This window comes from Elephantulus edwardii, unplaced genomic scaffold, assembly GCF_000299155.1.
Source record: "Elephantulus edwardii isolate Elephantulus edwardi_28Jun2011 unplaced genomic scaffold, EleEdw1.0 scaffold00248, whole genome shotgun sequence".
In the NCBI taxonomy this organism is placed as follows: Eukaryota; Metazoa; Chordata; class Mammalia; order Macroscelidea; family Macroscelididae; genus Elephantulus; species Elephantulus edwardii.
Genome location: NW_006399998.1, coordinates 682,137 through 703,999, shown reverse-complemented (window position 1 = coordinate 703,999; position 21,863 = coordinate 682,137). Strand labels below are relative to the sequence as shown.

General features: G+C 41.1%; 1 protein-coding gene and 1 pseudogene across 1 annotated transcript in view; both read left to right on the top strand.

The window, feature by feature from the left end:
- NSMAF (neutral sphingomyelinase (N-SMase) activation associated factor) overlaps nucleotides 1-21,863 on the top strand; it is a 106,311-nt gene that overhangs the window by 64,882 nt on the left and 19,566 nt on the right. Inside the window, exons 14-23 of the mRNA XM_006899230.1 lie at nucleotides 8,422-8,501; nucleotides 9,910-10,000; nucleotides 10,090-10,153; nucleotides 12,049-12,100; nucleotides 12,209-12,329; nucleotides 13,006-13,137; nucleotides 13,821-13,863; nucleotides 14,161-14,324; nucleotides 15,941-16,040; nucleotides 20,460-20,518. Of these exons, the coding sequence (XP_006899292.1) occupies nucleotides 8,422-8,501; nucleotides 9,910-10,000; nucleotides 10,090-10,153; nucleotides 12,049-12,100; nucleotides 12,209-12,329; nucleotides 13,006-13,137; nucleotides 13,821-13,863; nucleotides 14,161-14,324; nucleotides 15,941-16,040; nucleotides 20,460-20,518 (906 nt within the window). The remainder of the gene's footprint in view (nucleotides 1-8,421; nucleotides 8,502-9,909; nucleotides 10,001-10,089; nucleotides 10,154-12,048; nucleotides 12,101-12,208; nucleotides 12,330-13,005; nucleotides 13,138-13,820; nucleotides 13,864-14,160; nucleotides 14,325-15,940; nucleotides 16,041-20,459; nucleotides 20,519-21,863) is intronic.
- Nucleotides 16,824-17,357, top strand: LOC102856553 (annotated as a pseudogene).

The window sequence follows — 21,863 nt, the reverse complement described above, 5'->3', positions numbered from 1 at the left end:
TATCCCACCTGAATTTCAGAACCATCTCAGGAACAGGTTTGAGGCTTTGAACACTAATGAGCGAAGGCCAGATGAGCTGTGGGAGGATATCAAGGGTATCATCCAGGAAGAGTGCATACGGTCATTGCAAAGACAGAAGAGGAACGAAAGACCAAAATGGATGTCAGAAGATACTCTGAAAGTTGCACTGGAGCGCAGAGAAGCCAAAGCACAAGGAAGAATTCAAGATACTGCAATGAGTAGAGGTCTATTATCAAACATTTTAAAAGTAATTGTGGGTGGGGGGGAAGGAATTGTGGAACAACGAATGATTTTTTTAAAGTGAAAAGCCAACTGGGGGGAGGTAGGGAGGAAAATGTGCAACAATGAGTGAATGGAAATCCAAATTTTCTGTAAACTTCTTTTAAAATCACAATAAGAAATTATTCAAAAGAAGAAAATAAAAACTAACTATAATCGTGTTACTGCGAAATATTTTGACATTTCTTTTTAAATGAATATATTATAATTTTATTTTAGAGTCCATTAAAGTTATATATTATTAGTGATTTCTTTTGATAGTTCACTAAATCAAACCCTTATACTTCAAAGTGATGATAGACTTCCTAGGATTACAAGAATTTACTTCTCTCATCTAAGCAAAGAGTTTGAATCAACCTAAGTGCCCATCAACAAATGAATGGATAGAGAAGCTTTGGTATATTCACACAGTTGAGTACTATCTGCTTTGAAAAAGAAGGTACTCATGAAATATTATATACCCATTTGGGTGACCCTGGAGGACATTATGCTGAGTGAAATATCTCAGTCACAAAAGGATAAATACTACATAGTGCCACTGTTGTTAAGTGTGTCTGACATTGGAGTTGGGGGGAAACTAAGAGGGGATAAATAATGTATACTGCATTGAAACAGATGAGGGAAAGAACTGTTTAAGAGGAATATATGATTAGGTATTATTGTCATGACAAGAGTCCAGAATGAAAGCTGCATAGTGGAGTGAACTGGGGTGGGGTGGGAAATTGTATAACAGTGAAAGAATTTATTTATTTATTTATTTATTTATTTTACTTTTCAAAGAGAAACACTAACTTGGGGGAGGGGTGAGCAGGCAGGGAGGAAAGTGTACAACAAAGAATGAATGGAAATCCAAAGTCTCTGTAAACTTTCATTAAAATAAAAAAAAAATTTGTTTCTCTGGTAATATGCAGGTCCCTGGATTCTAAAGTTATGCTAATAGTAGAGAATAATGATGTTTAGTACTATGCAGATTGATAAAATAAATCTTAGTAGGAGAATAGTGGCTTTTTTGGATATTATTTGAGTGGAAGTTTACAAATCAAACTGATTCTCCATTCAACCATTCGTACACATTTTGATACATAACTTTAATTACAATATCCACAATGTGACAGCAAGTGACGCTCCAACTTTGCTCTCAAGGGGGACAGAGGAACTGGTTTGAGTTTGTACTTCCTTGGTTATTTTAATAAAATCCTAAAGACGCTTCAACTTTTCAAAAAATAATACCCACAATGTAGTCACTGTCTTCCTCCTTCCTCCCTGTGAGTGTCATTTCCAGTAATCCTTCTAGTCTACCACTTCTTGCCGCTGGACTTATTGGGCAAAAGCTACTCTATTGACCTTACATGGTTGGTTTTTCTAAGGAGAAAGTGTTTCCCTGGTATTACTTGTCACAAGATGTCATTGTTACTGTTAGATACTGTCAAGTCCACTCCAACATGTAATTGCCCGTGAACAAAGGTCTGAACCTTGCCGTACCCTCTGGCATCCTCAGGATCGGCATTATCCTCAGACCTGATAATGTAGTCACTGTGTTAGTCCGTCTCATTGTAGGTTTCACTCTTTAACTGACACTGTGCCTTTCCCAGCTTGATGTCTTTTTCCAACGACTGGACCTTCCTGACAACAGGATTGAAGTTTGTATAACAAAGTTTCACTATCCTTGCCCCTAAGGAGCAACTCATTTGTACTTCCTCCACGATGATGGCAGCCCAAGGAATATTCCATACTCTTCTCTAAACCCACAGTCAAAGGCATCAGTTCTTCTTTGGTTCTCCTTAGCACTGTCCACCTTTCAGATGCATTTTTGTTGTTGTGTGCTGTGGAGTTGAAACCAACCAATAGCTGACCCTCCTGCAGGTTTTCAGAGGCAGTTAATCACAAAGGCAGAAATTGACCGTCCTTCTATGATGGAGCAGCTCGTGTACTCTAACAACATACTTTTCCAGTTGCAGCACAGCTCCTTACCAGTAGACTATTTTTATTTCCTGGTTTTAATAGGAAATATTACAAATATTCTGGTTTCAGTCAGGTACACTTTAGTCTTCAAACTGACATCATTAGTTGTTAGCATTTTGGAGAGGTCTTTCACAGCCGGTTTTCTCCATGAAACAGGTCTTTTTTATTTCTCTCTCTCTCTCTCTCTCTCTCTCTCTCTGTCTCTCTTTCTTTCTCTCTCTCAATAGTAATAATAGACTTAGTAGAAAGTAAAATCTTCAAAGGGATGGACCTTCCTTCTTGGAAGGAGGTAAGGAGAAAGACCACCTTTTGACTTTTTCACTGCTTTTACCATGGGTTTTTTGATCCAAGTGAAATGAAATCATTAAAACTTCAGTCTTTTCTCTATCATGATGCTGTCTATTGATCTAGTGGTGAGAATCTTTTTTTCTTGATGTTTAGATACAACCTATATTGAAGGCTATATAGTGTTTGAGCCTTAGTAAATGCTTAAAGTCTCCTTCTCTTTCTTCAAGTAAGGTGGTGTTGTACAGGCTATTGATGAATTTTCCTCAAATCCTGATGCCACATTCTTCTTTGTATAGTCCAGTATAGTCCAGCTTCTCAATTTATTTGCTCAGTATACAGATTGAATAGGTATAGAGAGAGGATGTGCCTCTGATGCACATTTTCCTTGTGTTTAAACCATGCAATATCCTCCTTAGCACTGTGTTTAGACAACAGCTTCTTTCCTGTGCGTAAGATTTACATCAACAAAATTGTGTTATGGAATTCCCATTCCTCTTAGTGTTCTCCATAATTTGTCATGATTCACAGAGTGAGATGTCTTTGCATAATCAATAAAATACAAGCAAATATCTTTCTGACATTCACTGTTTCCTGCTTAGATCCATTTGAGATCAGCAGTGGTATCCTTCATTCCATGGCCTCATTGGAATTCAGTTTGATTTCTGACAGTTCACTGTCTATGTACTGTTTCAGCTGTTTTAAAATAATCTTCAGCAAGATTTTACTTTCAAGTGCTATGAAAGAAAAACATTATTGAATAATTTCAACATTCTGTTGGATCATATCTTTCTGTGAATGGGAACAAAAATGGATCGCTTCCAGTATTTGGGCCAGGTCTTCTGAATTCCTGGCACAGCCCAGTGAGCACAGCTTTGTTTGCATCTGTTTTCTGAAACATGTAGTTAGTATTTCAACAGTCCTAGGCCTTGTGTCCTAGACCAGTTCTTGCAGTGCAGCCTGAACTTCTTACTTCTGTATTATTGGTTCTTGATCATTTGCTACTTCCTGAAATGGGTCAGTGTGGTCCAGTTTTTACTGGTGCAGTGATTATGTATTTCCTTACATCTTTTCTTTTTACTCCCACTCCCATCTTTTTTTAATGATTCCTGTATCATTCAAGATACTGCCCATAGAATCCTTTAGCATTGCAGGTGGAGGCTTAAATTTGTTCTTCAGTTCTCTCAGCTTGAGAAGTGCTGAGTATGGTCTTCCCTTTTGATTTTCTGACTCTAACTCTTGGTCTGTTGTTTGGCTGAAGATTAAGCTACCAGGATGAATTTCCTTCCAGCTTTGGTGGGTAAGTTAAAGGCCCATCGCCTCAGAGATTCCACCTGTCTCTGTTAGATCGTAAGCCTGGCCTTATGGTTTTGAGGTTTTCCCCTACTATCCAGGATTTTCCACTGGTATCCCTTTTAGCATGGTTAGTGATGGTAGCTGGGCACCACCCAGCTCTGTCCTCATGGTCATAGGAGTTGAAAGTATGAGTGTGGACCGTTAGTACTTCCCTGTTCTTTGTTCTGGACAGAGAGTGTCCAGCTGATGGCTGGGCTTTACATAGTCAGACCTTTGATGACTACCCGCAAGCTATTAAAACCGAATTGCCACTCTCAAAAGCAGAATTTCATTTTCTTCGTGGACTGTGTTACATCAGTTGACTTTAGTGTGTCCCAAGGTTATGGTCCCAGAGCTCTAGAACCAGCAACTCATTCCCTTAGTGTGTTAGATTATGACTAAGAAGCTTATAGCATTGTTCACCCCACCTGTATGTGCTATTTGTGAGGATACATTTACAACATGTGCTAATATGAATGTAGAAATACTGTCTGTGAAACCTATTTATAGTCCTGTGGTCCTTTCCTTATTCAGAGCTGCTTGTGGATTAACATTTATTATTGGTGCTATTTGCATGATTGATTTTATATGTAATAGTGTTTCTTTTTTAAAATAGCATTTATTTCTGTTGTGAACTGTTTTTCTGTGTGCCTCTCTGCCTTACCTTTTTTTTTATGATATTATGTGGTACACCCTCTTATAGTTTGTTACCTCTCTCTTCACCTATCTTAGTATGTGCCTGTCACCTGTTTACTATTTTTTACTCCCCTCACCCTCCATTCCCATCCCTAGTAATCATCCTAGAATGGTTCTTTCCGCGTGTAAACTTTTTGATAATAGTAGGCTCAGATAATTGTCCTTTTGAGATTGGCTTATTTCAGTCAGCATCCATGTTAGGTGATGGTTTGCAAATTCTTCATTGTTGTTTATAAGGATAATGACTTTTAAAAAAAGTTTACTTAGAATATAATACATTTTATCAGTTTTTAAAAAATTGTTTTCAATTGTTTCTAATTAGAGGTAATACTATTGAGTTGGTGTTACTGACTTAAAACTCAAAGTTCTTACCCTTTCTTTATGAAATAACCAGCAGAAATATAATAATTGTTACAGACTTTTCTCAATTTAAGGGAGCTCTGGTGGCCTAGTGGTTATGGAGCTGTGCTGCCAATGTAAAGGCTGCCAGTTTGAATCCACCAGCAGTTCTATGCAAGAAAGATGGACAGTCTACCCCCATACGATTTCGGGCCTCTGAAAACCTGCTGGAGGGCCTGCTTATAGTGACTTTTACTAGACCCTCCCCCTTTTCAAAAATAATGTCCTTTTCCAAGGATACAGTCATGCAAATTCCGTTGTTTTTTAAAAATCATCTTACCATGTCCTGTGTGAGAAACAATTAAAATTTTACATAAAGATTAAGGAATTGCCTATAAATTCAAATATTTTATCCTGAATTCCTCTCCAAGAAACAGAGCTGCTTGGGTATACAAATTCAGATAAAATCTTAGTGAAGCATCTGCTTGGGGCAGCTCTCGAGGTTGGTGTTCTTGAATGTTGCTTGTTTACCTGATTTGTTTAGCTTTTGTCTCCACCTCTGGTGGAAAAGCACCTTCTGTCCTGCTATTTCATACATGTAAGGGAAAATAATTCCTTTCTAGAGACTGTTTTAGATGAGTTTTAGTCTTTTCTTTCTTTTCACAGATGCTGTTTAAGCAGGAACCACTGAATAACTCACAGAAAAAAAAAAAAGGATATAGACTCTAAAATCTTAAGTTTTAGACAAACTTTTGATACTTTAAAGAAAAATTCTAGTAAGCATATGTTGTTGTTGTTGTTATGTGCCGTCGAGTCGTTTGCGACTCATAGCAACCCTATGCACAACAGCCCTAAACCCTGCTCTATCCTGCGCCAACTGCACTGCCTATGACACACCCATCCCGATTACCCCAGTCACCGAATCAATCCATCTCATATTTGCCATTTTAATGGGTTTTTTAAAATGTGTATAATAACTGTTGCTTGGGACTCATAGCAATCCTATGTATAAAGCCTACCCTAACCTGAGGCAGTAGTGACAATTACAACATTCCAAATTTTTCTGTTAGCTCTTAATAAATACTCAATGCCTCTTAAGCAATGACCCCATCTCTTTCCCTCCCTGGAAATGGCTATTAAACTTTGTTCTCTATACATATGTCTATTACAGATATTTAAAATAGATAAGATATCATGTCTGCATCAAAGATCAGTTGACCATACATAGATGGATGAGATGATTTCTGGGTTCTGGATTCTATCCCATTGATCTATGTGTCTTTTGCTGTACCAGAACAATGCTGTCTTCTCCATCCCCGGTGGCTATGTAGTAGGATTTGAGATCAGAATGTGATGCCTCCTACCTTCTTTTTCTTTTTCAGTCAAGTTTGGCTTATTTGAGGTCTCTCTCCATTCTGGATAAAATTGGAAGTTGACTTTTTTAATCTCATTGAAAAACAGAATTGGTAACTATTGGGATTGCATTGAACTTGTAAATGACTTTAGGTGGAATTGTCATTTTTATGGTATTGAGTCTTCTTATCCATGAACATGGTCTATTCTTCCCTTTCTCTAGATTTCTTTTTGTTTATTTCAGTAATGTTCTGTAATTTTCTTTATGTAGGTCCCATACCTCAAACCATATACAAAACAGTACCTAATAACAACATGTGTAAGTCCCATACCTCACAGCATACACAAAAACAAACTCAAATAGATCGTGGACCTAGTAGCAAAATCAGAGATTATGACGTGCATCAGAGAAAAACTAGAAAAAAACTCTAAAAGTCTTAATCTATAGCAGGAAGAAACTTCCAAGCATAATGAAAAAACCTACAACCATGAGAGGATAAGATAAATGAATGGGACCTTCTAAAAAAACTTCTCCAACACTGTAAAAAAGGAAACTCATAGATCGGGGGAAAGTATTTGGCAATGACATATCTGATAAGAGACTCTTATCTAAAATTTATAGAATATTCTAGGCCACAAAAATAAAAAGGCAAACCACTCAGTCACAAAATGGGCACAATATATGAAAGGACACTTCGCCAAAAGGAGAAATCCAGATGCTAACAAACACATGAAGAAATATTCAAAATCCCAAGCTATCAGAAAGATATAAATCAAAACAACAATGCAATATCAGCTCATCCCAACAACAATAGCAAAACTCAACAGGGCCGCAAACAACAAATATTGGCAGGGATATGGACAAATTGGAACTCTCATGCACTGCTATAAAATGGTACAACCACTATGGAAGGCGTCTGGCATTTTTTAAAAAGTTGGAAGTAGAAATACCATTTGACCCAGCTGTTCCAGTACTGGGAATATACCCTAAGTAAACCAGAGCCCAGACATAAACAGGTTTATGCATACTCATGTTTATTGCAGCATTGTTCATGATAGCAAAAAGATACAGGCAGATCATCTCTCAATAAATGAGGGAATAGAAAAATTGCGGTACATTTATACAATGAAATGTTACTTACCACTGAAAAACAACTTGTAAAACACTGCACACGGTGGGTATGCCTAAAGACGTTGTTGTTGTTGTTATGTGCCATCAAGTGTTTTGCGACTCATTGCGATCCAATGTACAACAGCACTTAACACTGCTCTATCCCTTGCCAATCTCATTATCTCTGACACACCTATCTCCATAATCCTAGAGACAGAATCAATTCATCTCATAGAGGGTCTTCCTCTCCTGCACTGTCCCTCCACCCTCCCAAGCATGACATCCCTCTCCAAGGACTGATCCTACCTTGCAATATGTCTAAATTATGTCAGATCAAGATTCAGAATCCTTGCCTCCAAGGAGCAGATTTGTTTCACCCTCTCCAGGATGAACTTGTTTGTTCTCCTAGCAGCCTGTGGTATATTCAATACTCTTCTCCAGCACCAAAGCTCACAGGCATCAACTCTCCTTCTTTCATCCATAGCCATTGTCCAGCTTTCTGATGCATAGCAAGGAATTGCAAAGACCATGGCCTCTATCAGGCACATCTTAGTCTCCAGACTGACGTCATTGCTCCTCAGTACCTTGGAGAGGTCTCTGATGGCAGACTTCCCAATGCAATACTGAATGAAATATCTCCGTAAAAAAGGGCATGTGCTGCATGAGACCATTGTTGTAAAATAGGATTGACAAAGGAGGAAGCAGAACAGGAAAAAGAATGGATAGATAATGAACACTGCACTGAAACAAATGAAGGGAAGGACTGTCTGAAAGGAATGTATGATTTGGCAATACAATTTAGAACAAGAAATGTACTACAAAGAGAATTGAAGTGGGAGGGAAGAAAATGTGCAAAAATGAATGAATGAAAACCCAATCTTTTTGTAAGCTTTCATTAAAATCACAACCAAAAATTAATAAATGGAATAATGTATTTTCACTTAAAAAAAACCTACTGATTTGGATAGAAATCAACAAAATAAATGTGAATCCGTTTGGGAGGATAATAATATTAAGTAGAAGTGTCTTTACTTTTACAGACTTGACAAATCCAGGAACCTTCCGGAACCTTAGCCAACCAGTCGGGGCTCTGAATGAGGAACGGTTGCACAGACTGCTGGTATGTGGAAAACTCTTGAGTTCACTAATTCTGAGCAGCAAAGACTTCTGGTATGTAGAGAACTCAGGGCTCACTGGTTCTGAACAGCACAGGCTGCTGGTATGCAGAGAGTTCTGGGTTCACTGGTTCTGAGCAGCTTCTCAGACAGAGTGGAGCTGCATGGAAATAATGGAAAGCCCTAGATAATGGCTTTCTTCCTTAGTCTCTGTGTAGTAATGAATCATCTTACCAGTAAATAACTTGAACCCTTGATCCCTGCGACGTTTTAGAATTCCTTGAATAATTGAGGTGCCTTGATATCTAAAACTTGTAAACAACATGTAAGGATTTATTCTGATGTGTAAGTTTTAGCCAAGCCAAGAAACCCGTCAGAGAGCCTGCAAGCAGCTACCTTGATTTAATCAGGAGACATGACTTTACCTGTCATATTTCTGCAATGAGGCCTCAGCCATGACTGGGCAGTGACTCTGATACAAGTGCAGAACAAGAGCTTCCTGGTTGGCAGGAGGGTGATACACACTGTTTTTGAGATATGATAGCTCTTTCCCATGAGTTTTGCCCATGCATCTCTTCATTATGCAGATCCTGAGTTTTATTCTTTTTCTGTGACAACTGTGTAATCATAAGAACAGTACTTTTTTTGAGTTCTATGAATTGGTTCAGAGAATTCTCAAACTCCTGGTAGTAGTAGGAGCTAGCAGATTAGAGCAAGGGTACCTAGGAAAGGCCTTGATCGCAGACTGCATCCTGAAGGGATCATGGGAAAACTCTGACATTGTGACCAGCAGGCCAGAAGTAAGGGTTCTGTTGAACTTTGGAGTTTATGGCTGGTGGTGGCCTATCTGGCAGTTGGAAGGACAGTGTCTCAGACCTTCCTCTAGGGAGTGAAAGGTGGGGGAATGGGATAGAGAAAGAGGAATCGTGAGTGAGAGAGAGGGTCCTGCATGGACATCAGAGATAATAGAAGAGTGGGAGGATGCAGGTTTGAGAAGGTTTTGTATTTCGGGGACTGGATTTTTGTTTATTCTTAGAAGTGGGACACCCTCCCTTCTAGAAATGAACCTGCTTACTGTTTGTGCTTTTCATCTAAAACTCAGGAAATATGGAGGTGACCCGATTTACAAATTCACGGACTTGTTTTGTGAAGGGGTTCTGCCTCAGATAGAGAGTTCTAGTCATTCAGCCCCCACAGTTATCACTAAGTCAAGCAAACCAAGATGCCTGTTCATCATGGATTAACAGGAATGCTCTGTTTACTCATAGCTTTGTTTCTTCTTTTTGTCTTCTCCTTTTCCTACTTAGAGAAATTAAAGATGACAACATAGCATTGCCCTCGTTTTTGTACTTGCTCTCCCTTCTTGAGGCAACATTGAGTGATGTCTTTGTTTCTGTTTTTCATACACTGTAGACACGCTACCGGGAAATGCCTGAGCCCAAGTTCATGTACGGAAGCCACTACTCTTCTCCGGGATACGTGCTCTTCTACCTTGTTCGGATTGGTGAGGTCATTTATTGCTGCCCCCACTTCAGTTAGGTTTCACTGGGATTCTCATCTGATCTAACTTTACTCTGAAATTCTTTTCTCTAGCACCAGAGTATATGCTGTGTTTACAGAATGGAAGATTTGATAATGCAGACAGAATGTTTAACAGGTTTGTTAAATTCACTTGAAAAAGTTTTTCTTGTATATGGAAAAAACTACATATAAAAAATGTAAATTTTCAGAAGCATTAATAGATGGTGTTTCCTTCAGGCTTTTTTAAAGAGGGGGTGTGGGTGTAGGTAATATTGAGATATGTACACATAATTTTGGCATTTTCTAGCTTAATATCACATCTTAAGTGTTTTCCCCATAGTATTTGTTATGTGCTGTCGAGTCACCTGCAAACTATAGTGACCCTGTGTATACAGCAGCTCTGAACCCTACCCTGTCCTGAGCAAGTCTTCTTAATTCCCTCCCATTGCCCTAGTTACTGTATCAGTCCATTTCATCCTGAATCTTCCTCTCCTGCGCTGTCACTCCACTCTTCCAAGCATGATATCCTTCTCCAAAGACCAGTCTCTCCTGGCCATGTGCCCAAAGTATGTTAGATATTCTTTAAAAGAATGATTAAAAAAAAAAAACCAAACTAACATCTTTTTAAAATAATTCTGCTGTGCTTTAAATATGGATTGAAGCTCAACAAAGCTTCTCATCACTAGGCCAATTGACAGTGTTATGATGGATAATAAAGAAATTGAGATTGCTTGCTTGGTTCCACCCACAATCAACACTTTTTGTTACCAGCAGCCAGGAAATTAAAAGACAAATTGCATAGGGAAAGTCTACTGTCACAGACCTCTGCAGAGTACTAAGATCAAAGATGTCAGTCTGGAGACTAATGTGTACCTGATTCAGGTCTTTGCAATTATTTGGTATGCATCAGAGAACTGGACAATGATGAGGGATGATAGAAGGAGAATTGATGCCTTTGAGTTGTGGTCCTGGAGAAAAGTATTGAATATACGATGGACTGCTAGGGGAACAAACAGGTTTATCTTGGAGAGGGTGAAACCAGGCTGCTCCTTAGAGGCAAGAATTCAGAAGCTTCATCTGATATACTTTAGACATGCAGCAAGGAGGGACCAGTCCTTGGAAAGCGACGTCATGCTTGGGAGGGTGGAGGGGCAGCTCAAGAGAGGAAGACCCTTGATGAGATGGATTGATGGGGTACTGAGAGTATGTGTGTTGGAAACAATAAGATTAGCACAGGATAGAACAGGGTTTAGGACTGTTACACATAGGGTCAGCATATAACTACAATGATTTGAATGTATATGTACTTGGAAGTATTGAGAAGTATTTTTATTATAAAAGTTATACTTCTTTGTCCTCCCACCAAAATCCAAAAACATCAAGAAGGAAAAATAAAAGAGAACCCCAGTATCCCACCAGGAGCCCTGGTGGCATAGTGGTTAAAGCCCTTGGCTGCTAAATGAAAGGTCAGCAGTTTGAACCCATTGTCTGCTGCATGGAAAAAAGATGTGGCAGACCCATCAAGCGAAACAGCCTTGGAGACCTCTGGGGAGCTGTGCTCTGAGGTGTGCTGGGTGGACTGTGGTCAGATAGTCTGACAGCATGAGTAACGTCCCACCACAGTCTGACATTAACCCTAATATGGAGTTTTCTAAACTCTCCACACATATTTATAATTCTGCCTTGAAAGGAGCTGTTACAGTCATTGCTGTGACCTGTTGTTGTCTGAGGACAGCGCTGGCCGACCCTCTGTGGGGTGGTCTGTCTGTGGGGGTGACTGCTGGCCTCTGCTGTCAGCAGCCCTGGAGCCACCTCATGGCCCAATCCTCACTTTCTGTGTAACCCCAGAAAAGTCACTTCACCTCTCTGGGCCCTGGTCTTCTTTCTGTTAAGAGCGAGTGCCCAAAAGTCTCTTGAGGATTAAATAAGTTAATATAGACACTAGGTGTGTGGAAGCTGTTGCCATTGCTGGTCCCACCACTTAGATTTTAAAATAGGTAAATTTTTTTTGTTTGTTTTCTAAATATTCAGTATTGCAGAAACTTGGAAAAACTGTTTGGATGGTGCCACAGATTTTAAAGAGGTATGTAATTAATTAATTGATTCACCAGGCACATGGTTTCTAAAAGCATTAATATTTTAAAAATTTTAGTTTTGCACTTACCTTTTTTCCCCCACCTGAAATTTTCAGTTGATTCCTGAATTTTATGGTGATGATACCAGCTTTTTAGTCAATAGCCTGAAATTGGATTTGGGAAAGAGACAAGGAGGGAAGATGGTTGAAGATGTGGAACTTCCCCCTTGGGCATTGAGTGAGTATTGGAGACGTTTGGGTACAGAAAGTACTCACTGAATGGTGCAGTTTCCATATTAGTGATTTTTTTGTTGTTGTTATTGCTTAGATTTAAAAATAACAAGATTTTTTTTTACAAAAAATAAACTGTTAGCAGCCTTATTAAAAATCAACAAGATTCCATAACTCTGTTAGTGTTGTTGTGTTCCATCAAGTCACACTGACCCATAGTTGACCCTCCAGCAGGTTGTCAGAGGCCATGAATCTCATGGGAGGAAACTGTAGTAGATTTGAACGGTGTGCCTTTGTTTTACCACTAAACCACCAGAGCTCCCTGAGTCTATGATGCAGAAACTTTAATTATGAATTTGAGAGAAGAGTACTGTGAAAATTCTTTTTTTTTTTTTACTTAAATAAAATTTTATTTTATACTGGTTTACTTACAAAGTTCATATACATGGTTTTTCACAATGGATCTTTCCCATTTCCTTTATGGAAAATTATTCTTGTCACTTCCCACCCCACCTCACCTCTCTGCCAGATACTTACATTTTATATGATAGAAGAAAACACTTTATTTACAATACATATTTTTTTGGTATTCTTAAGAGCTTTACCTAAGTGTGGATAGACAAGAGAAGTAGGAGACAATGAAGCCATAGCTTTGTGATGTGATGACTCATTTTGTCTGATAGGCCCCGAGGACTTCCTGCAGAAGAGCAAGGACGCACTGGAAAGCAGCTATGTGTCAGAGCATCTTCACGAGTGGATTGACCTAATATTTGGCTACAAGCAAAAAGGCATTGATGCTATAGGCGCCCATAATGGTAAGCAGCATTCCCTGACATTGTATTTGCCATTTAGTGGAAGCAAAAGCCAACAAAGTGTCAGTTCAGGCCAGTGGAGCTTTGTCTCTTAGCCGAAGCGTCTTCTCTCAGGTCAGAGCCTGCAGCTCAGTGACCCTGGAATAGATGCTGAGTCTGCCCTCACTGTGATCCCAAGGAGTTAAGTGTATTTTCCTAAAGTCTTCTAATTTTAGGTGCACTTTCATCCCATTTAATGTCAGCTAAAACTCAGTCAAAATATACTGTAGGGCCATACCGTTTGTTCTTACTTGACCTCATCCTATTGTTTGCATTTCACCGACTCCCAGAGGGCTTCTCTGAGCTCCTCAGTGTGGATCACAAGAGCTGAGCAGGATCTCAGCCCTGTGTGCTCACGGGGCTTTGCAGGGGGCTTTACAGGGTGGCCCTAACCATAGTAGGCCTCCCCTCAGAGGGAAAAAATATGGGTTGAGAAATCCACCAACACAACCGCACAGCGAACCTGACAGTAATGTGCAGTACATGAGAATTCCAGCCATTACTTCATGGAGCTGGATGCTTATCTGTTGTGCATGCAAACATCAGTGTCTCTGAGCACTAGTGTAAAGTTGAGTTGTGTAAATTCTCAACAGAGTGTCTAATGAGGCATCACATACCTCAATAGTGGTTTATGTCTCTCTTTTCAGTGTTTCACCCACTGACCTATGAAGGAGGTGTTGACTTGAACAGGTACTTAAAACCTTTAAGGAGTTTCCACTTAGTTACAAAAAATGCCTCTATCCAAAGGATTATTGCAGTTATTTTAAAGTAGTAAGGTATGAAATTGTTACAGTGAATTTTCTCTTAGTTTCACCATTGTGTAAGTTAACCAGCTGCAGAAAGTGACCTCTGGGTTTATGGTGCCATTAAGATAGTCCTAATTGCCTTTTATCTGAGGCTCCTCTCTTGCTGATGGAGCTGTTGGAAAGCATGGGTCCAGGCACTTTCTCCTGTGTATTCACAGCACTCTCTGTGCTTGTCCCAAAGCATCGATGACCCTGACGAGAAAGTGGCCATGCTGACCCAAATCCTGGAATTCGGGCAGACACCAAAGCAGCTCTTTGTGACCCCACATCCTCGAAGGATCACCCCGAAGTTTAAAAGTTTGTCCCAGACTTCCAGCCTCAATGCCTCCCTGGCAGATTCCCCAGGTAAACCTCGGGGAGGAAGTAGATAGATGTGGGCTTCTCTCTTCCTGCCTGTGATGAGAGGGATTCCACAGATTGTGACGGGAAATCCAGACAGGGCCTGGTGACTGCTCTCAGGTGGCTACTCTCACTGTCGCCCTTGGTTCTCAGCAAAACACTTGCCTGTTCTTTCTACTGTTGACTTTGAGTATTGACTTGAAGGGAACTCCGTGGCATTGTCTGGAGGGACTTGCTCTGTTAACCCATGGCCACACCTTTCTGGTGGTCAGATCCACCAGTGGCCTCAAGAGAGAAAGGTGCTCAGTCTCCTTTCATGTGATGTACAACCTCAGACACCTGCTGGTGGGTCAGCTGAGCTGGTTCCGACTTGGCAGTAATAAAGTACTGACTTTGAGGGAAATCAGTGCCTCTTGTTTTCAGGTAATTCACTGAGTGAGATTTGGCAGTATTTCTCAGTGTAGTTCCCTTTCCCCCAGTGGTTTCCTCACTCAGGTTTGATTCTCAGCGAGGACCCCTTCCTCATTGAGAATTCCTGGGCCCGGCTACCTCAGAGTCACAGTCCTCCCTGCACTGCCCAGGGGACCTCCCGGGAATGTGCTGTATTGTGTCCTCCCTGAACCTTGCCATCCTACCCACGTGCAGATCTTCCATTTTATTTGATCATGTTTTCTTTAGTTAATCATTTGAAAAACACTTACAGAGTATATGCTCTGTGCCAGCTCTTTCAATAAACTTGACCCTGTTGTCAGACATCATATTTGAAAAGGAAGAAGCATTCACCTTCATCCAACTGTCTGTGTTACAGTCTGAAAAAGACAGGCTTACATCTCAGGCTCTGAGCCTGAATGCCTGTGATACCACATAGAACCGTGGAGCCAAATCCTTTCCTGTCTTCTCTCCATTCTCCTCAATACCTGCCCGAGGTACGCTTCCACTTTCTCGGGTGCACCCAGCTGAGTAAGCACTTTCTTTCAAACCTGGATGAGTAGCAACTGCAACCACACGGCTTATGACAGCACCAAGTCCTCCTTTAGGAATTGGCACCCCAAAAGATTTTGTGACACAAGACGGTGGGGTCACCTTGTGATGCCGTGAAGTCCGTGCTGTATGCCAGTTGCTATCTCCAAACCACAGTTACAAGACTGGTCTGAAGTTGGCCCAGCTATTCCTGAAAGCCGACTGTGGAGCAGCCGCTAGAGAGACAGTGTAAGAGGCCTTGACGTTCCTCTTTCCATCTCCTCCTTACCCTTCCCTCAAAGTGAGACTGAGCTGCAGCGCTCTTGAGGAGAGGCCCACAGGCAGGAAGTAGTGACCTGGTCATATACTGCTGCCTGTCACACATTACAGGCAGTGAAATGCGGGCACTGGCAGGAGTATAAAGGACAGTGATGTCCAGAGGTACTTGACTGCTCTACCTAAACCTGCTTTATTTCAACTTTACCATTTATTGTTTTTCCTGGACTGTCCTGGACTTCTCTAAGGACATTTCAAAGTCTTATTTGCTGGGAGCTTTGTTTTCATACTTATTTGATTTTAATAGAAAACATGGTACTGGGTGCTTATTGTCTGTTAATCCGTTGGTTGACTCAGTCAGCAATGGTGTCCTGTAGTGTCTCCAGGTGAAGAGTCCTTTGAAGACCTGACGGAAGAAAGCAGAACCCTCGCCTGGATGAACATCAGCAAGCTGCAGCTACATGAGCACTACAAGATTCATAAAGAGTAAGCATGGAGCTGGGATGCCTCACCTGGCGGGTCTTCTCTTGAATTTCAGCTTTTAATTGGGGGTGGGGGGTGGAGGCATCGTTTTCACTGCTGTCACGGTTGCTATCTCCTGAATGTCCTCTGTGATCTGTTCCCTGAGGGGGTGTGAGCCAGGGAAAGCTCGGTGGAGGTGGTCTGTTTAACATGCTGTACTGTCATCTCTGATGCCTGTCTTGCTTAGAACCTGATGGAGGTCAGCTGACCACATGGTCTTGTGCCTCTCATGCATCCTTGAGGTCTTGGATGAGGAAGCTGTGAGGGTCACGCTGTCTTCCCAAAGAATTGAACTCACTCATATTTTAGAAGTGCATAATTTCAAAACAACAGGTGCAAATATGATAGATAAGAATACGTGTGTTTACATATGCATATATAACAGTACACAGGGTAGATACAGAGAGCATGGCAAAGTTCAAGGATCCATGGTGGCACAGTGGATTAAGCATTAGGCTTCTAACTGAAAGGGCAGCAGTTCAAACATATCAGCTACTTCAGGAAAGAGGGATGAGGCTGTCTGCGTCAATAAGAATGTCTGCCTTGGGAGTTCCCCAGCGGCCCCGTGGATCTGTCTCTTGCTTCAAAAGTGTTTGGACAGAACAGACCCAGTGACTTACCCCCTTCCAGCCTCTGACTACCCTCCAACTTCACCTCCAGGAGTAACATTGGGACCATCTCAACCATCTCCTATTTTGGGGACCAGCTAACACCTTTTTTTTGTTAGCCCCAAAACCTTGACCAACTATGAGCTCTCAAATCCGTCAAAATTATTCCGCTGAAGCAGAAGCTGACGTCAACTATCTGGTCAACCTGCACCTGCGGGTCGCTTATACCTACCTCTCTCTGGGCTTTTATTTTGACCGTGATGATGTGGCCTTGGAAGGCGTGGGACACTTCTTCTGCGAGTTGGCGAGTTGGCAAACGAGAAGCGCGAGGGTTCGAGCGGCTCTTGAAGCCTCAAAACCAGCGCAATGGGCCAGTCCTCTTCCAAGATATCCAGAAGCCATCCTAGGATGAGTGGGCTAAAACCCTGGATGCCATGCAAGCAGCACTGGCCTTGGAGAAGAACCTAAACCAGGCCCTTCTGGATCTACATGCCGTGGGTTCCACTCACACTGACCCCCATCTCTGTGATTTCTGGAGAACCACTTCCTGGATGAGGAAGTGAAACTGCTGAAAAAGATGGGCAACCATCTGACCCACATTAGAAAACTGGGCGGCCCCCAGGCTGGACTGGGCGAGTATCTCTTTGAGCATCTCACCCTCAAGCACGACTAGGGGCCTGCAGGGACCTGCAGAGGGGAACCTCTGCGTCCCTCTGCCATCAGCAGCAAGCTTCTCTATCCCACCCTGATGTAGAATCTTATCCACCCAGAAGCCCTTCGCCCAAATGAAACAATAAAGCTTTTTGCAACAGCTAAAAAAAAAACAAACAAAACAATGTCTGTCTTGGGAAGCCTCAGGGACAGTTTGACTGCTGGGAGGAACACCATAAGTGGGAATCAGCTTCATGACTTCATGGCAGGGAGGGGATTAGAAAATTCAATTATTTTAATCTTAAAGATTATCTTGTTCCTTCAGAGAAGTTGGCTTGCTGTTGAAATGTGAGGCATACGTGTGTTCCTTGCCCTCTGCCACTGAGGATATCTGCTTCATTGGTGGAAGGGCTTGGGAGGCCCATGATCTCGCCTGAGCCATTCTGTCCTAAATACGAAAGCCAGGTGCAGAGGGTTGACCTGTTTCGCATGGCCATGGAGGACACGCTGATGCCTTCACTGATGAGCATCACTGTGGTGGACAGGCAGATGTGAGACTGGTGGTTTCAGATCAGGGCACAGCCTCCTGAAAGGAACTGCTCTGTCCTCGGATGGCTTTTCTTTTCTCAGCTCTCTAAACGACGAGAGACCTTCCAGTCCAGGTGAAGGAATGAATGAAACTCTATGAGGATATGCAGTAATCAGACGCTGTATCCTCAGATGTGAGGTCTCTTCAGTTACCTAGTGGTTATTGTTATGTGTGGTCAAGTCGCTTGCAACTTATAGGAACTCTATATACAACAGCGCTATACCCTGCTCCATTCTGTGCCAATCTTATTGTCTCTAACACACATACCTCCATTACCCCAGTAACTGAATCAGTCCATCTCATCGTACTGTAACAGAAATAAACAAGTAAGTGGCTTTAAGAAACATTTTTACACTAAAGAAACCAGAACTGCCATCCAAACAGATACATATTTCTTGCTCCATTGTTTACAATAGCAAAAAGATGGAAACAACCCAAGGGTCCATCAACAAATGAAAGAATAGAAAAGCTGTGTTATATTCACACAATGGAATACTATGCAACATTGGGGGGGGAAAAGGAACTCATAAAATATTACACAAAATTAGTAACCTTGGAGGACAGTATGCTGAGCGAAATATCTCAGTCACAAAAGAATAAATACTATATAATGCCACTGTTATAAAAACAGGACTGAAAGTGGCAATTGGGGGGGAAACTAAGAGGGGATAAATAATAAACATTGCATTGAAACAGATGAGGGAAAGAACTGTTTAAAAGGAATATATGATTAGGCATTACTTGCATGACAACCATCCAGAATAAGAATTGCATAGCAAAGTGGACTGGGAGGCTAGGAGAAGGACGAAATTGTGCAACAATGAAAGAATCTTGTGTGTGTGTGTGTGTATGATCTAAGTTTTTATGTTTGCATTTTTATTAAATGTTAGATTTCTTTTGTAACAATTAGACTGAAGATGTTGTAGGGTGCTGTCAAGTTGAGTATAGTGAGGCCCTATGAAAAATAAACCTACTTTCTGTCCTATCCTGTGCTATCCCCAGCATCTCTGACACACCTAAGCGCATTGCTGCAGTCACTGTGTCATTCCACCTGGTTAAAGATCATCCTTTCTTTCATTGTTCCTCAGCTTTCCCAAGCTTGATGTTCCTTTCCAAGGAATAGCCCTTTCAGGAAACATACCCAAAGAATGAAAGGCAAAGTTTTGCTGTCTTTGCCTACAAAAAGCATCTTGTTGCCCTTTCCTGAGACATATCTATTTGTTCTTCTGGCACTCCATGGGATAGTCAGTACTCTTTCTCCAATGTCATATTTCAAAGGCATCAATTTTTCTTTTATGTGTTCAGCTTTCATTAGTATAGCAAGGGATTGAAAAGAGCATGGCTTGAATCATGCACATCTTAATTCTCAAACTAACATCATTGATGGTCAATAATTGAAGTTGAGTAGATAGTATTGTCACTATTCAACAGAGGATATAGATACCATACAAGAAATATGTTGCTGGTGTTGTTGATGACAGGTGCCATTGACTCAGTTCCAGCTCATAGTGTCCCCCTCACAGTGCAATGGAACAAAGCCCTGTCCAATCTGTCATTCTCATAGTCCCTTCTGTGTTGTTCCAGTCAGTGTGTTATCCCATCTCACTGAAAATCTTCATCTCTTGTTCTGACCATCTACTTTCCAAGCATGAATAATCTTTTTCAGAAACTGATCCCTCAATAATATGCTCAAAAGAAAGAATCTTTTTAAAGAGAAAAGCAAACTGGGGGGGGGAGGGGGGAGTAAGGAGGAATATATGCCACAATGAGTGAGTAGAAATCCAAGTTTTCTGTAAACTTTCATGAAAGTTTTATTAAAAAGCTTAAAAAGTAAAGCCTTACCTTTAAAACTAAGTGGGAACATGGGGTAAAAAAACCCAACTCCCACAAAAACCCATTTATGAGGGGACTGGCTCTAGGACAGTGCTTCCTCTTTCTGTCTGCTCTGTGGCAAGTCCTTATCTCTGAGTTTCTCAGCTGTTTCCACGAGTAATGGCATCAGCTTTTCCCTCTCTGTGCTTCCTTTCTTTTGAACATAATTAGTTTTAAGATCTGAACAGTGATTGGGTTTAAAGACACATATGGCCTCATTAATATAACAAAAGAAAACTGTTTCCAGCTGTGATTATATCATAAGGTAGAGGAAGTATGACTCCAGCACATATACTGGGGAGACAAAGTTCAGCCCATAACACTAGGTAACTTGGGGTCAGTAAGGAAGCAGTGCAGTTACTGTAAAGAACAGCTTCAGTAACTTTGGTCATGGTCAAATATGGTGGTATTGAAGGAGAATCACTTATTACTTTTATGTCAAAAACAGGTTGAATATAGAAGTTAGGTAAGCAAAGAGTGGGCATCTTTTAGCTACAAGATTTTGCCAAAATAAAACAAGACATTCCCAAGAGATGGTTTAGTAATAGTAAGTGTGGGCTAGGGTAGATCCAGCTGTGGAGGCAAAACAGAGCAGCTTGGTAAAATGAAATCTGAACTCTGTCCGAGCTTGAAGGTAATTTATAACACTCTGTTTTTATACAGGGCAGTGACTGGAATAGCAGTCTCCTGCAATGGCTCGTCAGTCTTTACCACATCCCAAGGTATGTTTGCCTTTCCAAAAAGAAGTTTACTTAGAATCATCAAGTAGCCAAGTTTCTTTACTCCCAGTTATGAAATCTATTTGTGTGAGCTGCCACCACAAAGTGTAAAACAAAATACAGAGTTGACTCACAGTGACCCTGCAAACAACAGATCCGAACTTTACCCTGTCCTGTGCCATCATCACAAGCTGCAGCAAGCTCCAGCTCAAGGTTGTAGTCACTGTCAGTTCATCTTGTTAAGAGTCTTCCTTTCCAGCAGGATATCGTCTTAAGGCCTAGTCCCTCCTGATAACATGCCTAAAGTATGTGAGATGTAGTTTCACCATTCTTGCCTTTAAGGATCACCAGGACTGCATTTCCTCCAAGATAGATATGTTTGTCCCTTTAGGAGTCCATGGTCTATCCAGTATTCTTCTCCAGCACCACAATTTAAAGGCATTGATCCTTCATTGGTCCTTACTCATCGTCCAACGTTCAGATGCATAGGAAGCAACTGGAAATACCATGGCTTGCATCAGGCACACCTTAGTCTTTAAACTAATATACTTGCTCTTTATCACTTAGTATATATTTGTAATTTGTAAATATATGTTCTTTAAGGTTTAGCTCACAATTTCACCCATATATTGTTAACATGGCTAAACATTTTTAAAGTTATTAAAATATATTAAGTGCTTGCTTGGTGTGACATCTCTAACTATATTTTAATGTACATTAAAATTTGACAGTTTTGACCTTGTGAAAGGACTAAGCAAAGAGCCTTTTTTGCAGGAGGTACACATTATTGCCTAGTGGTCTGATAAGCTATTGCCCTCATCTCCTCCACCACTGACCTGATATGGGCAGAGGAGGCCAGGAGTAGGCACATACATATGGCTTAATGGGAGACCCATCACTATACTGGGAAGCTCTGGGAGCCTTGTGGCAAGAAGCTGCACTGCAATTGTGAGAGCAATGTGGTTTAACTCTACCAGGTACTTCGTAAGAGAAGGATAGGCAGTCTCTTCCCATGTGATTAACTGCCTCTGAAAACCCACAGGAGGGTCAGCTGTGGATTGGTTCTGATTCTACAATAAATAGCAACAACTACGTCACCGTGCTGACCCTAACCCTCAAAGTCCTCTGCTAGATTATTTTTTTTTTAATTTAGGTTGTTTATTTTTCATTTCAATGAACATCTACAGAGATTTTGGGATTCCATTCACTCATTATTGCACCCTTCTCCCCGCACAACCCCCCCTCGTTTGCTCCTCTCCTTGAAAAGCAAAAGAAAAACTCCCTCATTGGTACACAATCCCCCCCCCGCACCTCCCCAAACCCCACCCCCTACCCCCAAATATAATCC